At 38.8% G+C, this 17,498-nt stretch overlaps 1 protein-coding gene across 4 annotated transcripts in view; it reads left to right on the top strand.

The window, feature by feature from the left end:
* The window catches only part of EGF (epidermal growth factor), a 105,089-nt gene that overhangs the window by 82,085 nt on the left and 5,506 nt on the right, over positions 1 to 17,498 (top strand). Inside the window, exons 21-24 of one of the 4 annotated variants that reach the window (XM_042984035.1) lie at positions 3,225 to 3,389; positions 7,389 to 7,500; positions 10,569 to 10,674; positions 12,595 to 12,873. In XM_042984035.1, coding sequence (XP_042839969.1) covers positions 3,225 to 3,389; positions 7,389 to 7,500; positions 10,569 to 10,674; positions 12,595 to 12,845 — 634 coding nt within the window. In that variant the 3' untranslated portion in view covers positions 12,846 to 12,873. Of the gene's footprint in view, positions 1 to 3,224; positions 3,390 to 7,388; positions 7,501 to 10,568; positions 10,675 to 12,594; positions 14,349 to 17,498 lie in introns of those variants that run through there. The other 3 variants (XM_007098251.3, XM_007098254.3, XM_042984036.1) reach the window with 3 other exon arrangements.

Raw genomic sequence — 17,498 nt, 5'->3', positions numbered from 1 at the left:
TTTGGGAAATGCTACACACTCTAGCCCTCAGTTCTTGATCATATTACACCACAATGTGAAAAAGTCTTGTGAACCTTTTTTCAGTCCAGAATTTCTTAAAATTATTTAAACAAATGAACTCAGGTTCAAATTTATTTGAATAAATAAACCCAGGAATCTTTTGCTTGGTTTAACAGGACTAGTTAATAACCCAAAGAACTAGTAGTGGGTGGCTCATCCATGTGAAATGCTAACTGACTGCTCTGGGCCTCATACAGCCCAGAAAGGCGTCGATATTACAGCTTGCCTTGGCTCCCCAGCACTCTTGCCCATGTGATTGGCATATTCCTTGAGACCCTAAAATCTCTGAGGTTAATATCCAACAGTTTAAAAGAGGCTGTTAGGCATTGGTAGTAAAGGACTATAACCAAAGATAGCTAGAGTTAAAACAGTATCCAGGAAAGCATGGAGTAATTTGATGGTCCTTTATACTTACTACACTCAGATCCTATCCTCTCTTTCATGGTCCATTCTAGAAGAATAGCTTCTCTCTCTCTCTCTCTCTCTTTTTTAAAATTTTTTAATTTTTTTAAGGTTTATTCATTTTTCAGAAGAAGAGCATGGGGGGGGGGAGGGGCAGAGAGAGAGAGAGACACAGAAACTGAAGCAGGCTCCAGGCTCTGAGCTGTCAACACAGAGCACAACACAAGCCTTGAACTCACAAAGTGTGAGATCATGACGTGAGCCAAAGTCAGATGCGTAACCAACTGAACCACCCAGGTGCCTCTAGAAGACTAGCTTTTCAGAGCTGCAGACAGCTCAAAAAACCTTTTTGGGAGTAGCCCAATGCAGCAGAACACTGGCTCTGACATCAGAAAACCATTTAGATCAAACTTGCCATTCACTGGCTAAAATCAAAAAGACAGAAAGTAACAAATATTGGCAAGGATGTGGAGAAAGAGAAGCTCTCATACAGTGTTGGTGGAAATATAAATTGGTACAGCCACTGTGGAAAACTGTATGCAATTTCCCCCCAAAATCAAAAATAGAAATACCATATGATCCAATAATTCCACTATTGGGTATTTACCCAAAGAAAATGAAAGCACTAATTCAAAAAATATATATGCACCTCTACGTCTATTGCAAGAATTATTTATTATAGCCTAGGTATAGATGCAAACTAAGTGTCCAGTAATAGATGAATGGATAAGAAAGATGTGGTGTGTGTGTGTGTGTGTGTGTGTGTGTGTGTGTATGTGTGTGTGTGTGTGTGTGTGTGTGCGCGCTCACGTGATGGAATATGACACAGCCACAAAAAGGATGAGATGTGCCATTTGAGAAAACATGGATGGACCTAGAGTATGCTCTACTAAGTGAAGTAAGTCAGACTGAGAAAGACAAATACCATATAATTTCACTCCTATGTGGAATCTAAAAAAAATGAGTAAACAAAAAGCAGAATCGGACCTATAAATACAGAGAACAAACTGATGGCTGCAAGAAGGGAGGGAGATGGAGGGGTTGGGCAAAATGGGTGAAAGGAAATGGGGGGACACAGGCTTCCAGTTATGGAATAAATAAGTCACAGGAATAAAAGGCACAACATAAGGAATATAGTCACTGATGTTGTAATAGTGATATATGGTGACAGATTGTAGCTACACTTGTGGTGAGCACAACAAACATATAAACTTGTCAAATCACCATGTTGTACACCTGAAACTAATGTCACATTGTGTGTCAGCTCTACTAAACAAACAAACAAACAAACAAACAAACAAAATCCCTGCCATTCATTAGCTGTATGACCTGGTGTAAGTTACTTACCGCCTTTGAGTCTCATTTTTCTCATCTATAAAATGGGAATTTGCTATTGAAAGTAAAATGAGTAAAAGTGCCTAGCACAGTGTCAGACACATGGATACTTAACAAATGCGAGTTCCTTTCCCTCTCTCTCTGAAAGTGACTTTCCAGTGCTCTTGTGACCAACTCGAGGTAGAGCTTGGCCTAGGGTCTAGATCTTCTGGAGCTCCATCCAATGCTTTTTCCATACTGTCTCTTCCCATCATGAGGACCAGTACCAATTCCCTGTGTATTCATTCCTTCATATGATATGGACAATATGGACATAATAGATAGTTGATCCAGGGCCAAGGGAGGAAGAAATTCCTAACAAGTGGGTATCTCAAAATGTTTAATAGGATATTTTTTAAAGTTTATGCCGTTGCAAAGAGTAATAGAATATAGTTGTTGTACCCAAGATCCCATAATTTCTGGAAGTATACATTCCCAGTAGATGGCAGCATTGTTTCATTTACTTTTGTCTAAAAGGTTGACAAGCATATTGGTGGCTGGTAATGCTAGTTACAGTTTCACTAATGAAATACTGCCCCTGCATGCCCCTTTTCCTCCGTTTAGTTTTTTTCTCCCTTGAAGAAAGTAGACAAAAGTTCACATGTTGTCACTAAGACCTTTTCTCTTGAGTAGTGATTTTTTAAAAAAGAAAGCAGGGCGCCTGGGTGGCTCAGGCAGTTAAGCATCTGACTTCAGCTCAGGTCATCATGATCTTGGACTCTGTGAGTTTGAGCCCCATGTTTGGCTCTGTGCTGACAGCTCAGAGCCTGGAGCCTGCTTTGGATTCTGTGTCTCCCTTTCTCTCTCTGCCCCTCCCCTGCTCACGCTCTGTCTCTCTGTCTCTCTCTCAAAAATAAGTAAACATTAAAAAAATTGTAAAAAGAAAGAAATGTTTCCTCAGCTGACTAGGCTGTACTTCCTGTTCAGAGGCTACACATTCTTTTATAAGCCTGGTCTCAAGTGAGGGGCCCTGCCTTCAAATTCTTCCTTCCTTTGACCTCCACTCACTGCAATCTAGCCAAACATTTGTTTAAAAACTCTCTTGGCTCTTAGGGCAGAGTTGCTTTGTGTTGGTCTTAAAGGTAGCTCCTCAGGATTTTAGCCTAACAGAAGCTGATCTTTAATCAATGTTCTGCAATGTCTTATAGAGGCGGTATGCAAATAATCCCCCATCCATCCCAGGGCAAACAGACTAAAGGGGGAAGTCCATGCCGCATTAACGTGTAAATCAGAGTGCTTTCAACTGACCCCTGATGGATTTTCCATATGCTTCTAAAGAGCTGAGCCTGGAAATGCAGAGGTTGAAAGACAGCTGGATATCGAATCTGAAAACTCTAAGTGTTTTTGGCCAGGGCTTACTGCTGACCTCTGTTTGTGTGTTGTTTCAGCTGTGTTTTTGGCTATGTTGGGGAGCGATGTCAGCACCGGGACTTGAAATGGGAACTGCGCCACGCTGGCCAAGGGAGACAGCGGCAAGTCACTGTGGTGGCCGTCTGCGTGGTGGCGCTCGTCTTGCTGCTGCTGCTGGGGCTGTGGGGGGCGCACTGCTACAGGTGACCTTTTCTATCCATTGGCACTTCCTTTTTTTTAGTGTTTGTTTATTTATTAGACAGGGAGAGAGCACGTGAGCGCGCGTGTGCATGCGGGGGAGGGGCAGAGAGAGAGGGAGAGGGAAGGAGTCCCCAGCAGGCTCTGCGCTGTCAGCACAGAGCCCCATGAGGGGCTTGATCCCATGAACCTGTGACCGGTGCCCAAACCTGAGCTCAACTGACTGAGCCCCCTGGGCCCCTCCGTTACAACCTCTTTCTTGCTCCTCCCAGGAGAATGCCTGCCTCCCTGAGATGAACTTTTGTTACAGACTTGCTACATTTATTTAAAAGGTGTCGTTAACAATAAAAGACAACAAGAAATTTCTCAGGATTTCACTGCTCTGAAACATCAGTGGTTTTACTTTTCCTTGTTCCACTCCAGTCTTTGTCAATGTATCTTTGTTGTTTATGGGGCTGTTAACTGAGCATAATGCATTTTTACATTCCACTTTTTTCTCTTAGCATCACATGCTTCCCCCCATAGGCTACGTAATTAATTTCTCATGGCTGTCTTCCACTGAGTCGATTTTCTGCAAATTATTACTTCTGTTCAAGAGAATCAGTATTTTCCCTCACCCAGAAGTTCCTTCAGTTTTGTTTTTTGAGTAATTTCAAGGTGAAACTTAAAAACTGTGGAACAAAAATATTTATACGTTTAATTAAAAAAATGATGCTACATTAAGGTGAAGGAATAGGTATCACATTGTTTGCTTATTTTCCATCAAAAGTTTTTTTTAAAAAAATGTTTATTTTTTGAGAGAGAGAGAGAGAGAGACAGAGTGTGAGCGGGGGAGGGCCAGAGAGAGGGAGACATAGAATCTGAAGCAGGTTCCAGCTCTGAACTGTCAGCACAGAGCCTGACATGGGGCTGGAACCCACAAACAGCGAAATCATGAACTGAGCTGAAGTCAGATGCTCCACTGACTGAGCTACCCAGGTGCCCCCATTATTTTCCATTTTCTTAAAAAATGACATCATCCTCCACCATCATCAATGTCGAAAAGCATTTTATGTGCTATTGTAGTTTCTGCTGTACAAAACTATTGAGTCAAAACGCGTTTGGGGTAAAGAGGACTTTTTATCTAATTCAGTTTCATCATTATATGGCTAAAGAGCCTAAGTCTCATTTAACGGTCCCAGTTCTCTGGGAATGTAGGAAATACCTATCCCACCATCTGCAGATAAAAATCCAATCACGTTTACCAGCGCTACACAACCATTCAGGAGGCTAGTGTCATGCATTGTGGAGAATTTCAGAATGTCATCCAAGATGTGCTTGTCTGAGATCCTGCTATATCTTAGTGTTGTGGCTAACAGTATGGGCTCTAAGAGTCAGACTGCACAGGTATAAGTCTCTGTCATGCTTAAGTAACATCAGGCATGTTATCTAAAACCTTTGTATTCATTAATTTCCTTTGCTATAAAATGGAAGCAAAGAACAGTACTTATCTCAAGAGTTATTGTAAAATTAATTGAATTAATTTAACTAAAGAGTTTAGTGTAGAACTAGCATATAGGACTTAATAAACACTATATGTTATTAAGATGATGATTTTTTTAGGAACTGTAATCTTCCCCTAAAGACTAACATGTTCTAAACCCTTTTATTTACATCTTGAGAGACAAGATTCTCAAGCACAAACTTGAAATTTGTAATTCAGAGTGCCAACAATAACCATTTCACTTTTTAGCCTGGTACTGGATTTGTGGAAAGAATATCGAATAATCAAGATTTATTCCATTGGACAGAATGCCGAAAGAAAAGTAGATGCTTGGCAAATAGTGTAGAAAAAATGGAAACAAGAAACTCAAGTTCATGTGTGCTATAATTATTAAGTATTTTTTCTTATTCTATGGGCTATGACATAGTAAATAAGTTTTATGTTCTGTTGATGTTCTTCAGAGCTCTGGGTTGAAAGCTAGTGTCAGATTGCTGGCTTTTTGGACTTAGAACTCAAAGACCAGCTCAGCTGGTCTGTGTAGACTTTATATACAAATAAGAACATTTTTGGCTTCTGACCCCCATTTACCTAAGTCAAAAGTGATAAGAACTATTTCTTCACACAAAAAAAACAAACTCATCAGAACGCCTTCTTTTACTTTTTACTGGAATGCATCCAGAGCTGCAAAGTTCTTTCTGAGCAAATCTATGATTACTTACTTAATAGTTCTGGTCAGTGGAACTGATAACCCAAATTTTCAGCTATGTGTTTGACTGCATTTGTACTCTGCTATATTGATTCTGAGAAGATCAAATTAAAACTGCTTGTCTAAATATTGTCATGTCACTAAAGTATACCAGTAAGTACAGATCTTAGGCATGTTGAATGATTTTCTTTAAATTTTTTTATATTGTTTATTTTTTGAGAGAGAGACAGAGTGTGAGCAGGGGAAGGGCACAGAGAGTGAGGGAGACACAGAATAATCTGAAGCAGACTCCAGGGTCTGAGATGTAAGCACACAGCCCAAGATGGGGCTTGAACTCACAAACTGTGAGATCATGACCTGAGCCTAGTTGGATGCTTAACCGACTGAGCCACCTGGTGCCCCTGAATGATTTTCTTTAAAGAGTTATAATCAGTTATTTCCTCCTTTTGTATTACCCCTTGCATGTCTTGTCTAGATTGAGCACTTAACACTCTTTGGTATATCTCTCAAAAGTTTGTTTGTGGAACTAAGTAATTTTTTAAATGTTGTAATATTACTTCATAAAGCTTGATTTCTTGGAAGGACCCCCTTGTAAGAAAATCAACAGGAAGACTTCTGTCACAACCTATAACTTTGTTACTTTGCAACTTGGAACTGCTTCTATTATCCACTTGCTTCAATATTTTCCTTGATGCCTTTGATTAAAAACAGTAACAGCCCATACCACCACCCAGTACCATCTGTCACACTGAACTCACAGTTTCTAGAATGGTTTTCATAGGAGTGCCTACCTTCCTTACTACTCTTGATCAGATGTCCAGGCAGGCCTATTTGATAGATGGTCACACTCCTTAGAGGGACTTAGCTGCCACCTGCCCAAGACAGCAGCACTGTTTCAGAATCTTGAGCTGGCTAGTGATCTTTGCCATAACATTTCCTTCATTGCCTTGTGTTAAATGGCTGTTCAATACATTATGTACCCATCTCTCTGCCTCTAGAGGCTACTGCTTTGGAGACAGGGATCGCAGCTTAATATTAGATCTCCCTCCCTTAACTTCCCTTCCCCTCAGTGCATGACACCATGCCTTCTATAGACTTTGTGCTTCATGTTTGTCAAACAAATAAGTGTTTATAAAGCTAGATTTGGAGGCGAGAGACCTATTCTGTTTCCTAGCTTGGCAAGTATGGGATAGTATTCTCTTGGGTTCTCCACTGTGTGTCCTTGCATTGATGCTTTTGAGCAGCAGAGGGCGCCAGGCCAATGGAAGAGGCCTAGGTTTTGTGTCATTGTGACCCAACTCCTAAGTTGCCTTTGGTAGCTGTGTGCCTTGCATGAGTCACTGCTATCTTCTAGTCCCACTGGCTTCACTTATAAAATGGAGCTAACATAGCCTGTGTCATAGTTGCCGTGATATTATTTCCATAGACACTCCCTGCCGCCCAAATTGTAAGTCCATTAAGGTAGAGACTTTGCTGTTGTTTCTCCACTTCTTTATCCCCAGTACTAGGGTAGTACCTGGGATATAGTTAGTAGTCAGTATGTACACATGAGTGAATGAATGCATGGCTCCCTGCCCCCTGGCCCACAACATCTCAGAGAACCTTGGAAAAAATGAAATATCATCTGGAAAGTTCCAGAGAAAAGAATACCTTAAAAACCCCAAGTTATGCTCCTAGCTTTCTTAATATTTCTTCTCTCTCATACATTGTAAGTACCTATGTTTCAGTAGCAAAAGCGGTTGTCCCTGACCATCGCTAAAAGGGTTCTGGTTGTGTTTTGTTTTGAAATTGTCTCACATTTTGGCTTTATTGCAGAACTAAGAAGCTACCATCAAAAAATTTGAAGAATCCTTATGAAGAGTCGAGCAGAGAAGTTAGTAGGCCTACAGACAGCGAGGCAGGGATGGCCTCTTGTCCCCAACCTTGGGTAATGTGACCGAAGGACATGAAGCAAGAAATTGGCTTCATATGGATCCTGGTTCATTTTTTTCTCATTATTTTTTTCTGTCATGTACCTTCTTTCTATAACTTATACTTTTATGGGTGATGTTAAAAGTCTTTCCCAATTTTTATGTAATCTCTTTCAAATGGATGTCTTAAAAACCCAAGATTATGCTCTCATTTTCTTTTTTTTTTTTAATCTTCTTTCTTCTTCTGGTTTCTCACTGTAGATGTTTATTATTTATGTATTTATTTATTTATTGAAATACAGCTGATGCTCTAATTTTCTTAATATTTCTTTTCTTCACATACATTTTTAAATCTGTAAAATTCAGCAGCAAAATTGTTGCCAGACTTAGCAAATAAAAATATAGGATACCTAGTTAAATTCATACTTAGCACTGAATGTTAAATTTAAATTCAAATTTAACTCGGTGTCCTATATTTTATCTGGCAAATCTACACATTTTCTTTTCTTTCTTTCTTTTTTTAAAATCTACACATTTTCCTAAAAGCATAATGATTGGGAAGTTCAAAATGCTTCATAAATCACCCACTTCAGCAGTTGATCTTGGAACAGTACACGACAAGTTTGGGATAGGCTCAGCTCTCTTAAAACTGTTGGAATTTCCATTTCCAGACACCTGTCAGAGTAACTTGACTAGTTTAGTGTACTGCTGGCAATATTTGTTGTATACATTGCAGATAAGGCTGGAATATGTGGCAGATCCATGGGGTGGGATTGAAACCTGCGGGCGAATAGGGAAAAAATTATTAGGAAGATATTACGGAAGGGTGGAGATTGCCTCCATTCCCACACCATTTCCCCACTCCCCCACCTTCACTTCACTGTGCTTTCCCAGAGAATAGCTCTCTCATGGCCACAATTTTACCTAACAGGTGATCATTGTCCCTGCTTCTTATAGGCATTCAGTGTATACTTATTTTCTGGCTGAAACTTGAGTACACAAACAAAGTAAGCAATGTGAAGTCTAGCTTTACCCTCCTAGTAATTGGCTGTCTAATCTTCAGCAAGTCATTTAACTCCTGTTTCCTCTTCAGGACACTGAGGCGTTTGGATTCAGTGGCCTCTGAGACCACTTCTGTATCTCCAGATTTAATAAGTGTGTGCTTCTGGGTGGACTTACCTATAGAATGTCCTCAGTTCTTTGAGACCTCATGACTATGCAGACTTCTAAATGACCATTATTGCATATGTTGGTCTAGATGGTATTTCATTCAGGTTTTGGGTAGCAAGTTTAATTCATGTTGTTGAAATCATGGAAGAGTGAGAGAAACAATCTCTATCTAGTTTTTAAAAAATCAAAAACACTTGCCACTGTTATGAGCAACTTGTTGGCTAAGAGCTATACTAGGAGGTCTCAGGCTGCTGAGCTCTGTCCCCCTAGCCATCCTGTCTGCTGTAATTGTCATCGACACCAACTGCTGCTGTAGATATTAGTGGGAGTGAGAGAGAGCTGAGCATCTGAACTAGCAGGAGAAGGAGCAGAACCGAATCTGGTTCTATCAGCTGCCTTCCCCAGCTCAGCCCAGAATTCTAGGGCTTATGTTCTTCTGGAAGAAACACATGTGGCTGGAAAATTTGCAGTGCAGAGGACTGGATTTTGACTTCAGTCAGAAATAATGAGTATGCGCCCTTAAACAGTGGGTCATGTAGTGCTTTTGCAATATATTGCTACAGAGAGACCATTAATGAAGAGAAAGCAGTGAAGGATAATTAGCACTGTGGAAAATAAGAAAATGAAAACACATGTTCATGGGATTCACCAACATTTCTCTCCCTACTCATTATTCTTCCTATACTTTTCTCAAAGGGAAATATTAGCAGGGAGGTTTTTTTGTTCCCTTTTCCTCATTGTATTTCTGAGTCTGGGCTCGTTTCTGTAGAAAGCCCATTTCTGAGCCAGCAGAGCATGATCAGCTAAAATCTTGGGGCAGTCCCTCTGCTGAGTTACTCACTGGTGAGGAAGGACTTGCAAATTACATCCTTTGTCCTCCACATGAGATAACTTATTTTCTTTAATTTTATCATCGATCTTTGTGTGTGTGTGTGTGTGTGTGTGTGACCAATTCTTTATTTTAATGTTTATTTATTTTTGAGAGAGAGAGAGAGCATGAGCAGGAGAGGGACAGAAAGCAAGAAGGAGAGACACAATCTGAAGCAGGCTCCAGGCCCTGAGCTGTCAGCACAGAGCTTGACATGGGGCTCAAACTCACAAGCTGTGAGATCATGACCTGAGCCGAAGTCGGATGCTCAACCGGCTGAGCCACACAAACACCCCTTGATCTATTTTTTTTATTGATCTATTTTAATAGCTAATCTATCTAGTGTGAATGTGAGCCAGTGAACTCTGGTTAGCCTGCATCGCAAGTGCCCAGTCAATTGTGGATAATACCATAAGGACAAAATAATCAATTTTTTGACCAAAGAGAAATGCTGGATTTTTCTGGGCCTGCCTTTTAGAATTCTTGTTCCCAAGCTCTTCAACTATGAAGAAGCATTTGGTGGATCCCTGAAAAATAGTAGTTCTACTATTAGTTATTATTACCCATTAATGACCTCAAATTCCTTAGAACTTGGTAACAGGTTTAAATGAATTTTATAAACTAAACACATACACATATTTGAACACATTGGATCACATACACATATGAGATCTTATTTGGCTCTTGGGCAATGGTTAGAACACTATGGATTCTTGGATTGCTTAAAATAAAACAGTGGTATCCTTGGGATCCATGACCCAAAAGTTGGGATTCCAGAATTAGAATAGATTCTTCACTAAAGCCATTGGTAGTGCCTAGTTGCTTTAATAGAGTATTCTCTATTAAATGGCTAGTATGTATGAGTAGAGTAGTATGGCTCCTGAATTTTCCATTAGCAAGAGCAATAAATTTGGCAGGGCCTTTCAACTTTCACATTCCATAGGATGAACATAACGAAGCCATAGACTTTGGTTTAATGTATGTTGAGATAATTTGTGAATTATAGCAATGTCCTCTCTCTCCTTCCCTCTCTTGTATTCTCTGCAGTTTGTGGTTATAAAGGAACACCAAAATCTCAGGAATGGAAGTCAATCTATGGCCCTCAAGGACAGTGAGGCAGCAGATGTTAGCCAGTTTTCCTCTCGGGAGACAGGTGAATGGCTATCTTTACTTGGATCCTGAATGTTTTCCTTAATGTGAAAGTCTCAAAGAAGCACAAAAACAATGGTTAAGCTGTATAAGCTATGCAAGCAGCTGGGTTGTATTGGAATGCCCTAGAACTTAGAGAAATGTGTTTGGATTGGATTCCTATCTTATGTGAGGTTAGCACGTTTGCTCAAAACTCTGGTCACATACCAGTCTGCTAGATCACTTGGAGCAAGCACACAATGAGTGACTCCTTACTTGAATTAAGTGGGTTTTGAGGTCATTCTTGGGGTTTGGGATCTGTATTGGTAGCTGTAGGTGTAGTTCCGGTGAAATTATAAATGGCTCCAAGAAAATGTGTTCTGTGTTCTACTAGGAAGGTTCTTCTGAATTCAAATTGATCTGGGGGTCCTCCTGGGGATTTGGGAGTGTTCAAGTCTTCTCAGGAGCTAGCCCTCAGCCAGATGCCTGGCCATCTGTGAAGTCCATGGCTACTGGGAGAGGGGCCATAAAATCAACCCAGGTTCTCAGGCTTCTCTGGAACTCAGTCTGCTTCACGTGGAAATGGAGTTAGACACCCTTTAAAATAATACTTTTGCCAAGGGTTGCATTATGACATCTTGGGCATGGGTCTCAGATGTCAGTTTTATTTCATAATTCAGGGGGCAAAGTTGAACATGTTTTGAATCCTACGCTGTTAGAAAGGTTCAAAGAAACTTTGAGCCAACATAAAGTTTCTCTGCTGAGAGGGGCTTCAACTCTACTTATATTTTTTGACATTTGCTTTTTGTAAATATGCTTGTTACCATACTCTCCTCTTCAGATATCCATATGGAGAGAACATGGGATTCTTGTTTTGAAAAACTCACTCTACACTTCTGTCTCATACATGTATTGTCATGTAACCCAAATTCAGTAAAACTTTTTTTCCTTGAGGAAAGCCCTGGATATTATGGTACACTTAAGAATTGAATATTAAAATTATAGTAAATATAGTTTTACATATAAACTGTTATTAGTGTTGTTACTTGTGTAATGAACACATTTAGCATTTTCAAACATTACTTGGGTTTTGTTGTTATTACTAACATTATTAGAAAGTAATGGAGTACCTTGTAGTTACATATTACTTTTTCTTGAGGAGGTAAAAGCATCAAATTCTTTATTGCATAAGTAATTCACTGTCAAGGTACGTATAATTTTGCCAGTTAATCAGTAGCACAGTGATTTGACCAAGGTATGGTTAAACTCAAGAAAGAACTAAGAACTTGGTTAGCTGAGTACACAGAAAGAGATTAAAATGTCTCCCTTTTTGCTCACTCTACTGCAGTTTGACCCATTCTCTGTGGGCCATTCATAAAGCTGTCTCCCAGTATGAGTGATCACACCCCCCAATCATGTCCAGCTGTCTCATAAATATATGTGGTGAAAGTGCACAAAGAGATCCGCAGTAAGGAAATAGAGTGGAGAATGAGATAAAAGATTGAGACTGGCTCTGAGCCAATTCCTTCTCTGCTCCTGGAAAAACCATTAAAATACAGGCTGTGCTGGTGGTGGATCCATGGAACCATGTTCATTGACCTCAACCAACATCAGTTGGTGCAGGTTAAGTTAGCACTGTGCTAGGGGCCAAGTGCCATGCTAGGGCATAGGCATGCAAGTGCATTTAAAATCTGGCCTCTGTTCTCAAGTCTCCCAGATGGGGAGAGAAGTGCACAGAGAAAGTTAAAATGGAATGTCAGGTAGTATTGCCTTTGATTTGTCTCATCCAACCAAATTTTAAAAATATTGGATCCAGGTAGTCTGAGAATGGATTCATTTTGTGCCTCATCTTTTAGGCCTACTCTCCAATCACTATTATTAGGGCCTCTCTTGCTGGATATTGTGAATGATGTGAATCCTAAAATTCCTTTTTCCTTTTGTATAGGGTCAGTGCAACTGCCATCACGGAGAAATGAACCCCAGGTGTACATGGGCGGAGAGCAAGGCTGCTGCATTCCACCATCCAGTGATAAAGGCTCTGGTCCCCACAGAATGCAGTGGGGTTTTCATCTCCCTTCCTGTGAGGCACAGCCCATTGCTCTGGGGGTTGAGAAGTCACAATCTCTCTTGTCAGCAAACCCCATATTGCAACAAAGGGCCTCAGATCTACCACACCAAAAGAAGCTGACTCAGTGAACACTGGAATTGAAAGGAAGGTCAAGAGGTATAAACTGTATTGATAGACAGTAATATTTCACTTCAAAAAGTATAGAGAAAATACAGATTTTGGTTTCACAATCTCTGCCACTAATCACCTACTCAGTATCCTGGAGACAAATAGGTAGTTGTGCTTTTGTTTCTTCCTCCAAGCAGTCCGCTGCAGATTTTCAAGTAAGAGTCACAGTGAGAATCACTAGGTAACTCATTAGAAACCAAAGTACATAGTGCTTGGTACACTGTGTTGTCTTCAATAGTCAATGCAGATAGATATTTTTTTTCTCTGCAGCCCCAGAAGAAATCTGGGGTTAAAGTAGGCAAACACACTGGCTCGGTCAGTTGTAAGGTAATTCCTTTTATCTGGACAGAACATTTGGCTCAATCTCATAAGATGATTAGAATATTAAAATTACTGGTATGATACATTGTGGGCATTTAACTTATCATTGGTGTGGTCCATGCTGGTAATCTCACAGAATGAAATTTTAAAACCAAATCAAAAAATGTACCAACTGAGAATCTGATTTCTTCAGAATTAGTTGGCTTATGTTTTCTCTTTTAAAATCTTTGAATGAAAATATTTTATTTTAAAACATTACCCAAGAGACATCGGTGTTTCTCAAGCATTGCTATCCTTTCCCCATGGAATTTTTTTCAATGAAAATGGTAAATTTTTCCTTCATGCGTTTGCACAGAATTTTTACCTTTTTCAAATATGAGATTGTAAGCAAATTTCCAGATTTATTTTCATTTTGAACAATCAATCTCTACTAATTATTTAAATAAAATCATTATAAACATAAACATCTTATTGTATTCTTGGTTAAGCAATAAATTATAGTCTAAGGGATATTAGAGTTGAACCAAAGTGATTTGCCAAGCTTCCTATTTTTACACTTCTAAAAATAATTTTGAAATCTATCATTGTAACTTTATAAAGTAAAACTACACAACGTTTTCTAATTAAATCTCATTCTTGTAGCTAAGACATTGTTACTACCATTATACAACCTGATACAGTAAGTGTAGACTGTTTAGGCTTTTGGATTATTCTGTTAATGCATTAGCTAATCCGTTTGCTTATCTTTTCTTGTGTTTCTCTTCAACTCCTTAGACTTTGGTTATACCGGAAGTCAGAATAAAAAGGAGCTGAAGCACAACTCTTTGGGTAGATACTTAGATATTTTGGTAAAGATTTGGTGGTGAGGAGGGTAACTTAGATAATTGTTCAGTATGATCCCTCTTCCAGTTAATTCAGATTTTTCTGTACTCCGTATTAAGTTTTGCTTTAATTGACAGCCAATACCCTGAAGGATCATAAGATCTATTTTTTTTTTCCTAATGAGTGAAATGACCTCAGAAAACAATACTCAGAATGTTCCCAATTATGAGGAAATTATATTCCTAAGTGTGAATCCTATTTCTCTTCCAAAAGTGAGCATTTCTGAAGCTTTAAAGGTATAGAGTATACATTTTTAAAAATTTTTACTATCTCTTTTAGGATTTCAATGATAACTAAAGAGATGACATGAGACCACCGTAGCTCATAACATAACATTACCTTTGAACCAGAAAACCCTTGTTTCCTTCAAGGTTTTCAGTGAACCTGATTCTTCATAAATTGGGAGCATGTGAAGTCCTGAACCAGGCTGTAACATTGGCTCCCTGGTCAGATTAAAGAAAAAATGTACTTCTTGTTCTTTAATCAACAAGTCACCATGAAGAGATGGCTTCTTTTCTTGTGGTTCCACTTTTCTACCAGAAATATCCTATTTTAAAAACTTATGTTTAGAAAAGAGCATTTTCATCTAAGATGTTTGATTTGCATTTTTTCCCAGACTATTTTTATTTCTTGACTCTTACGATCTCATTGGGCACAATGCCTGATTGTGATTCTATTTGACTAAATGTCGCCTACTACATATAAAATGAGCCTTCTGCCCTCTTTTTCTAGCATCTAATGAAGGCTTAGTACCCTATATTGTTTTAAAACCATATTGTTCCAGTTTCACCTCTTAGCCTTGATTTCCAACTCATATCATTTTCATATGAGTAAATGATTATTGTGTGATAATTGAAAATGTGTTAAAAGCACTAAATAATAAATCTTTAAAAATAATTTTGGAAGAAAAGGAAAATACTTAGTCATTTGAGTAGCTGTGATAGGCAAGATGTTGTTTTGTTTTACTTTTTCTTTCTTTTTTCAAATCTTTAAATGAGAAACCCTAGTTCTATGCATTGATTCATCTTGAGCTCTTCAAATTTGGACATGCCTGAAGCAGAAAGTACTTCCCCATTTGGAACTTCATAGGACTTCTGTAGCTAGTAGCCATATGCTAGCAACAATATAGCTCGATAGGAAAATATGTGATAAAACATTTAGTATTATGTTAATCATGCATATATGTGAAACAGAGACTTTAAGGAAGCATATAAATTACAAAACAAACCACCTAACTGGTGGTCATATATTTTTTTTCTTCTGCAGTGAATATTTGGCCATTCTGGCATGATTCAATTCCATTTCTGGTGGGCCAGTAGAAAATGAAGATGTGCCCACTCAACAATTAAGCCTGCAGGATGCATTCTTTTTTTTTTTTTTTTTTTTTTTTTTTTACTAATTCCAGTTAGTAAACATACAGTGTTATGTTAGTTTCAGGTGTACAATATAGTGATTCAACACTTCCATACATCACTCTGTCCTCATCACAAAGGCACTCCTTAATCCCCACCACCTATTTAACCCTTCCCTCCACCACCTCCAAACATCAGTTTGTTCTCTATACTTAAGAGTATATTCTTGATTTGTCTCTCTTTCCTTCCCCCCTCTTTGCTCATTTGTCTTGTTTCTTTAATTCCACAAATGAGTGAAATCATACGGTATTTGTCTTTCTCTGACTGATTTTTTGCTTATCATTATACTCTCTAGCTCCATCCATGTTGTTGCAAATGGCAAGATTTCATTCTTTTTTATGGCTGAATAATATTCCAGTGTGTGTGTGTGTGTGTGTGTGTGTGTGTGTGTGTGTGTGTATCTCATATCGTCTTTATCTATTCATTAGTTGGTGGACACTTGGGCGACTTCCATAATTTGTTTATTATAAACAATCCTACAATAAACATAGGGGTGCATGCATCCCTTTGAATTAGTGTTTTTTTACTCTTTGGGTAAATACCCAGTAGTGTGATTGCTGGATCAGAGTAGTTCTATTTTTAAGTTTTTGAGGAACCTCCATACTGTGTTCCAGAGTGGCTGCACCAGTTCACATTCCCACCAACAGTGCACGAAGGGTCCTTCTTCTCCACATCCTCACCAACACCTGTTGTTTCTTCTGTTGTTGATTTTAGCCATTTTGACAGGTGTGCGGCCATATCTCATTGTAGTTTTGATTTGCATTTCCCTAATGGTAAGTGATGATGAACATCTTTTCATGGGTCTGTTCACCATCTGTATGTATTCTTTGGAGAAATGTCTGTTCATGTCTTCTACCCATTTTTTATATGAATTATTTGTTTTTTGGGTGTTGAGTTTTATAAGTTCTTTATGTGTTTTGGATACTAAGCCTTTATTGGATATGTCATTTACAATTATCTTCTCCCATTCTGTAGTTGCCTTTTAGTTTTGTTCATTGTTTCCTTTGCTGTGCAGAAGAAACTTTTTATTTTTATTTTGTTTAAGTTTTTATTTATTTATTTTGAGAGAGAACTCATGTGAGCAGGGATCAGGTAGAGAGAAAGGGGTGATAGGGAGAGAATCCCAGGCAGGCTCTGCACCATCAGTGCGGAGCCTGATGCAGGGCTTGATCTCACAAACCATGAGATCATAACCTGAGCTGAAACCATGAGTCAGACTCTTAACTGACTGAATCACTCAGGTGCCCCAGAGCCTTTTAGTTTTGATGTAGTCCCAATAGTTTATTTTTGCTCTTATTTCCCTTGCCTCAGGAGACATATCTAGAAAGAAGCTGCTACAGCTAATGCCAGATATATTACTGCCTGTGCTCTGTACTAGGATTTTTATGGTTTTGGGTTTCACATTTAGGTCTTTAATCTATTTTGAATTTATCTTTGAGTATGGTGTTAGAAACTGATCCACTTTCATTCTTTTGCATGTTGCTGTTCAGTTTCCCCAGCACCTTTTGTTGAAGAGACTGTGTTTTTCCCATTGGACATTCTTTCCTGCTTTGTTGAAGAATAATTAACCATATAGCTGTGGGTTTATTTCTGGGCTGTTCTGTTCATCTATGTGTCTGTTTTTGTGCCGGTACCATACTGTTTTGATTACTATGGCTTTGTAATATAAATTAAATTCTGGAATTGTGATGCCTCTAGCTTTGCTTTTCATTTTCAAGATTGCTTTAGCTATATGGGGTCTTTTGTGATTTCATACAAATTTTAGGATTATCTGTTCTAGCTCTGTGAAAAATGCTGTTGGTATTTTGATAGGGGTTGCATTAAATGTGTAGATTGCCTTAGGTACTATAGACATTTTAACAATATTTGTTTTTCTCATCCAAAAACATGGAATGTCTTTCAATTTCTCTGTGTCGCCTTTGAGTTTTTTCATCAGTGTTTTATAGTTTTCAGAGTAGGTCTTCCACCTCTTTGGTTAGGTTTATTCCTACATATCTT

The sequence above is a fragment of the Panthera tigris genome, chromosome B1 (assembly GCF_018350195.1).
Source record: "Panthera tigris isolate Pti1 chromosome B1, P.tigris_Pti1_mat1.1, whole genome shotgun sequence".
Taxonomy (NCBI): Eukaryota; Metazoa; Chordata; class Mammalia; order Carnivora; family Felidae; genus Panthera; species Panthera tigris.
The sequence above is the reverse complement of the archived record's forward strand: the minus strand, read 5'-3'. Positions and strand labels throughout refer to the sequence as shown.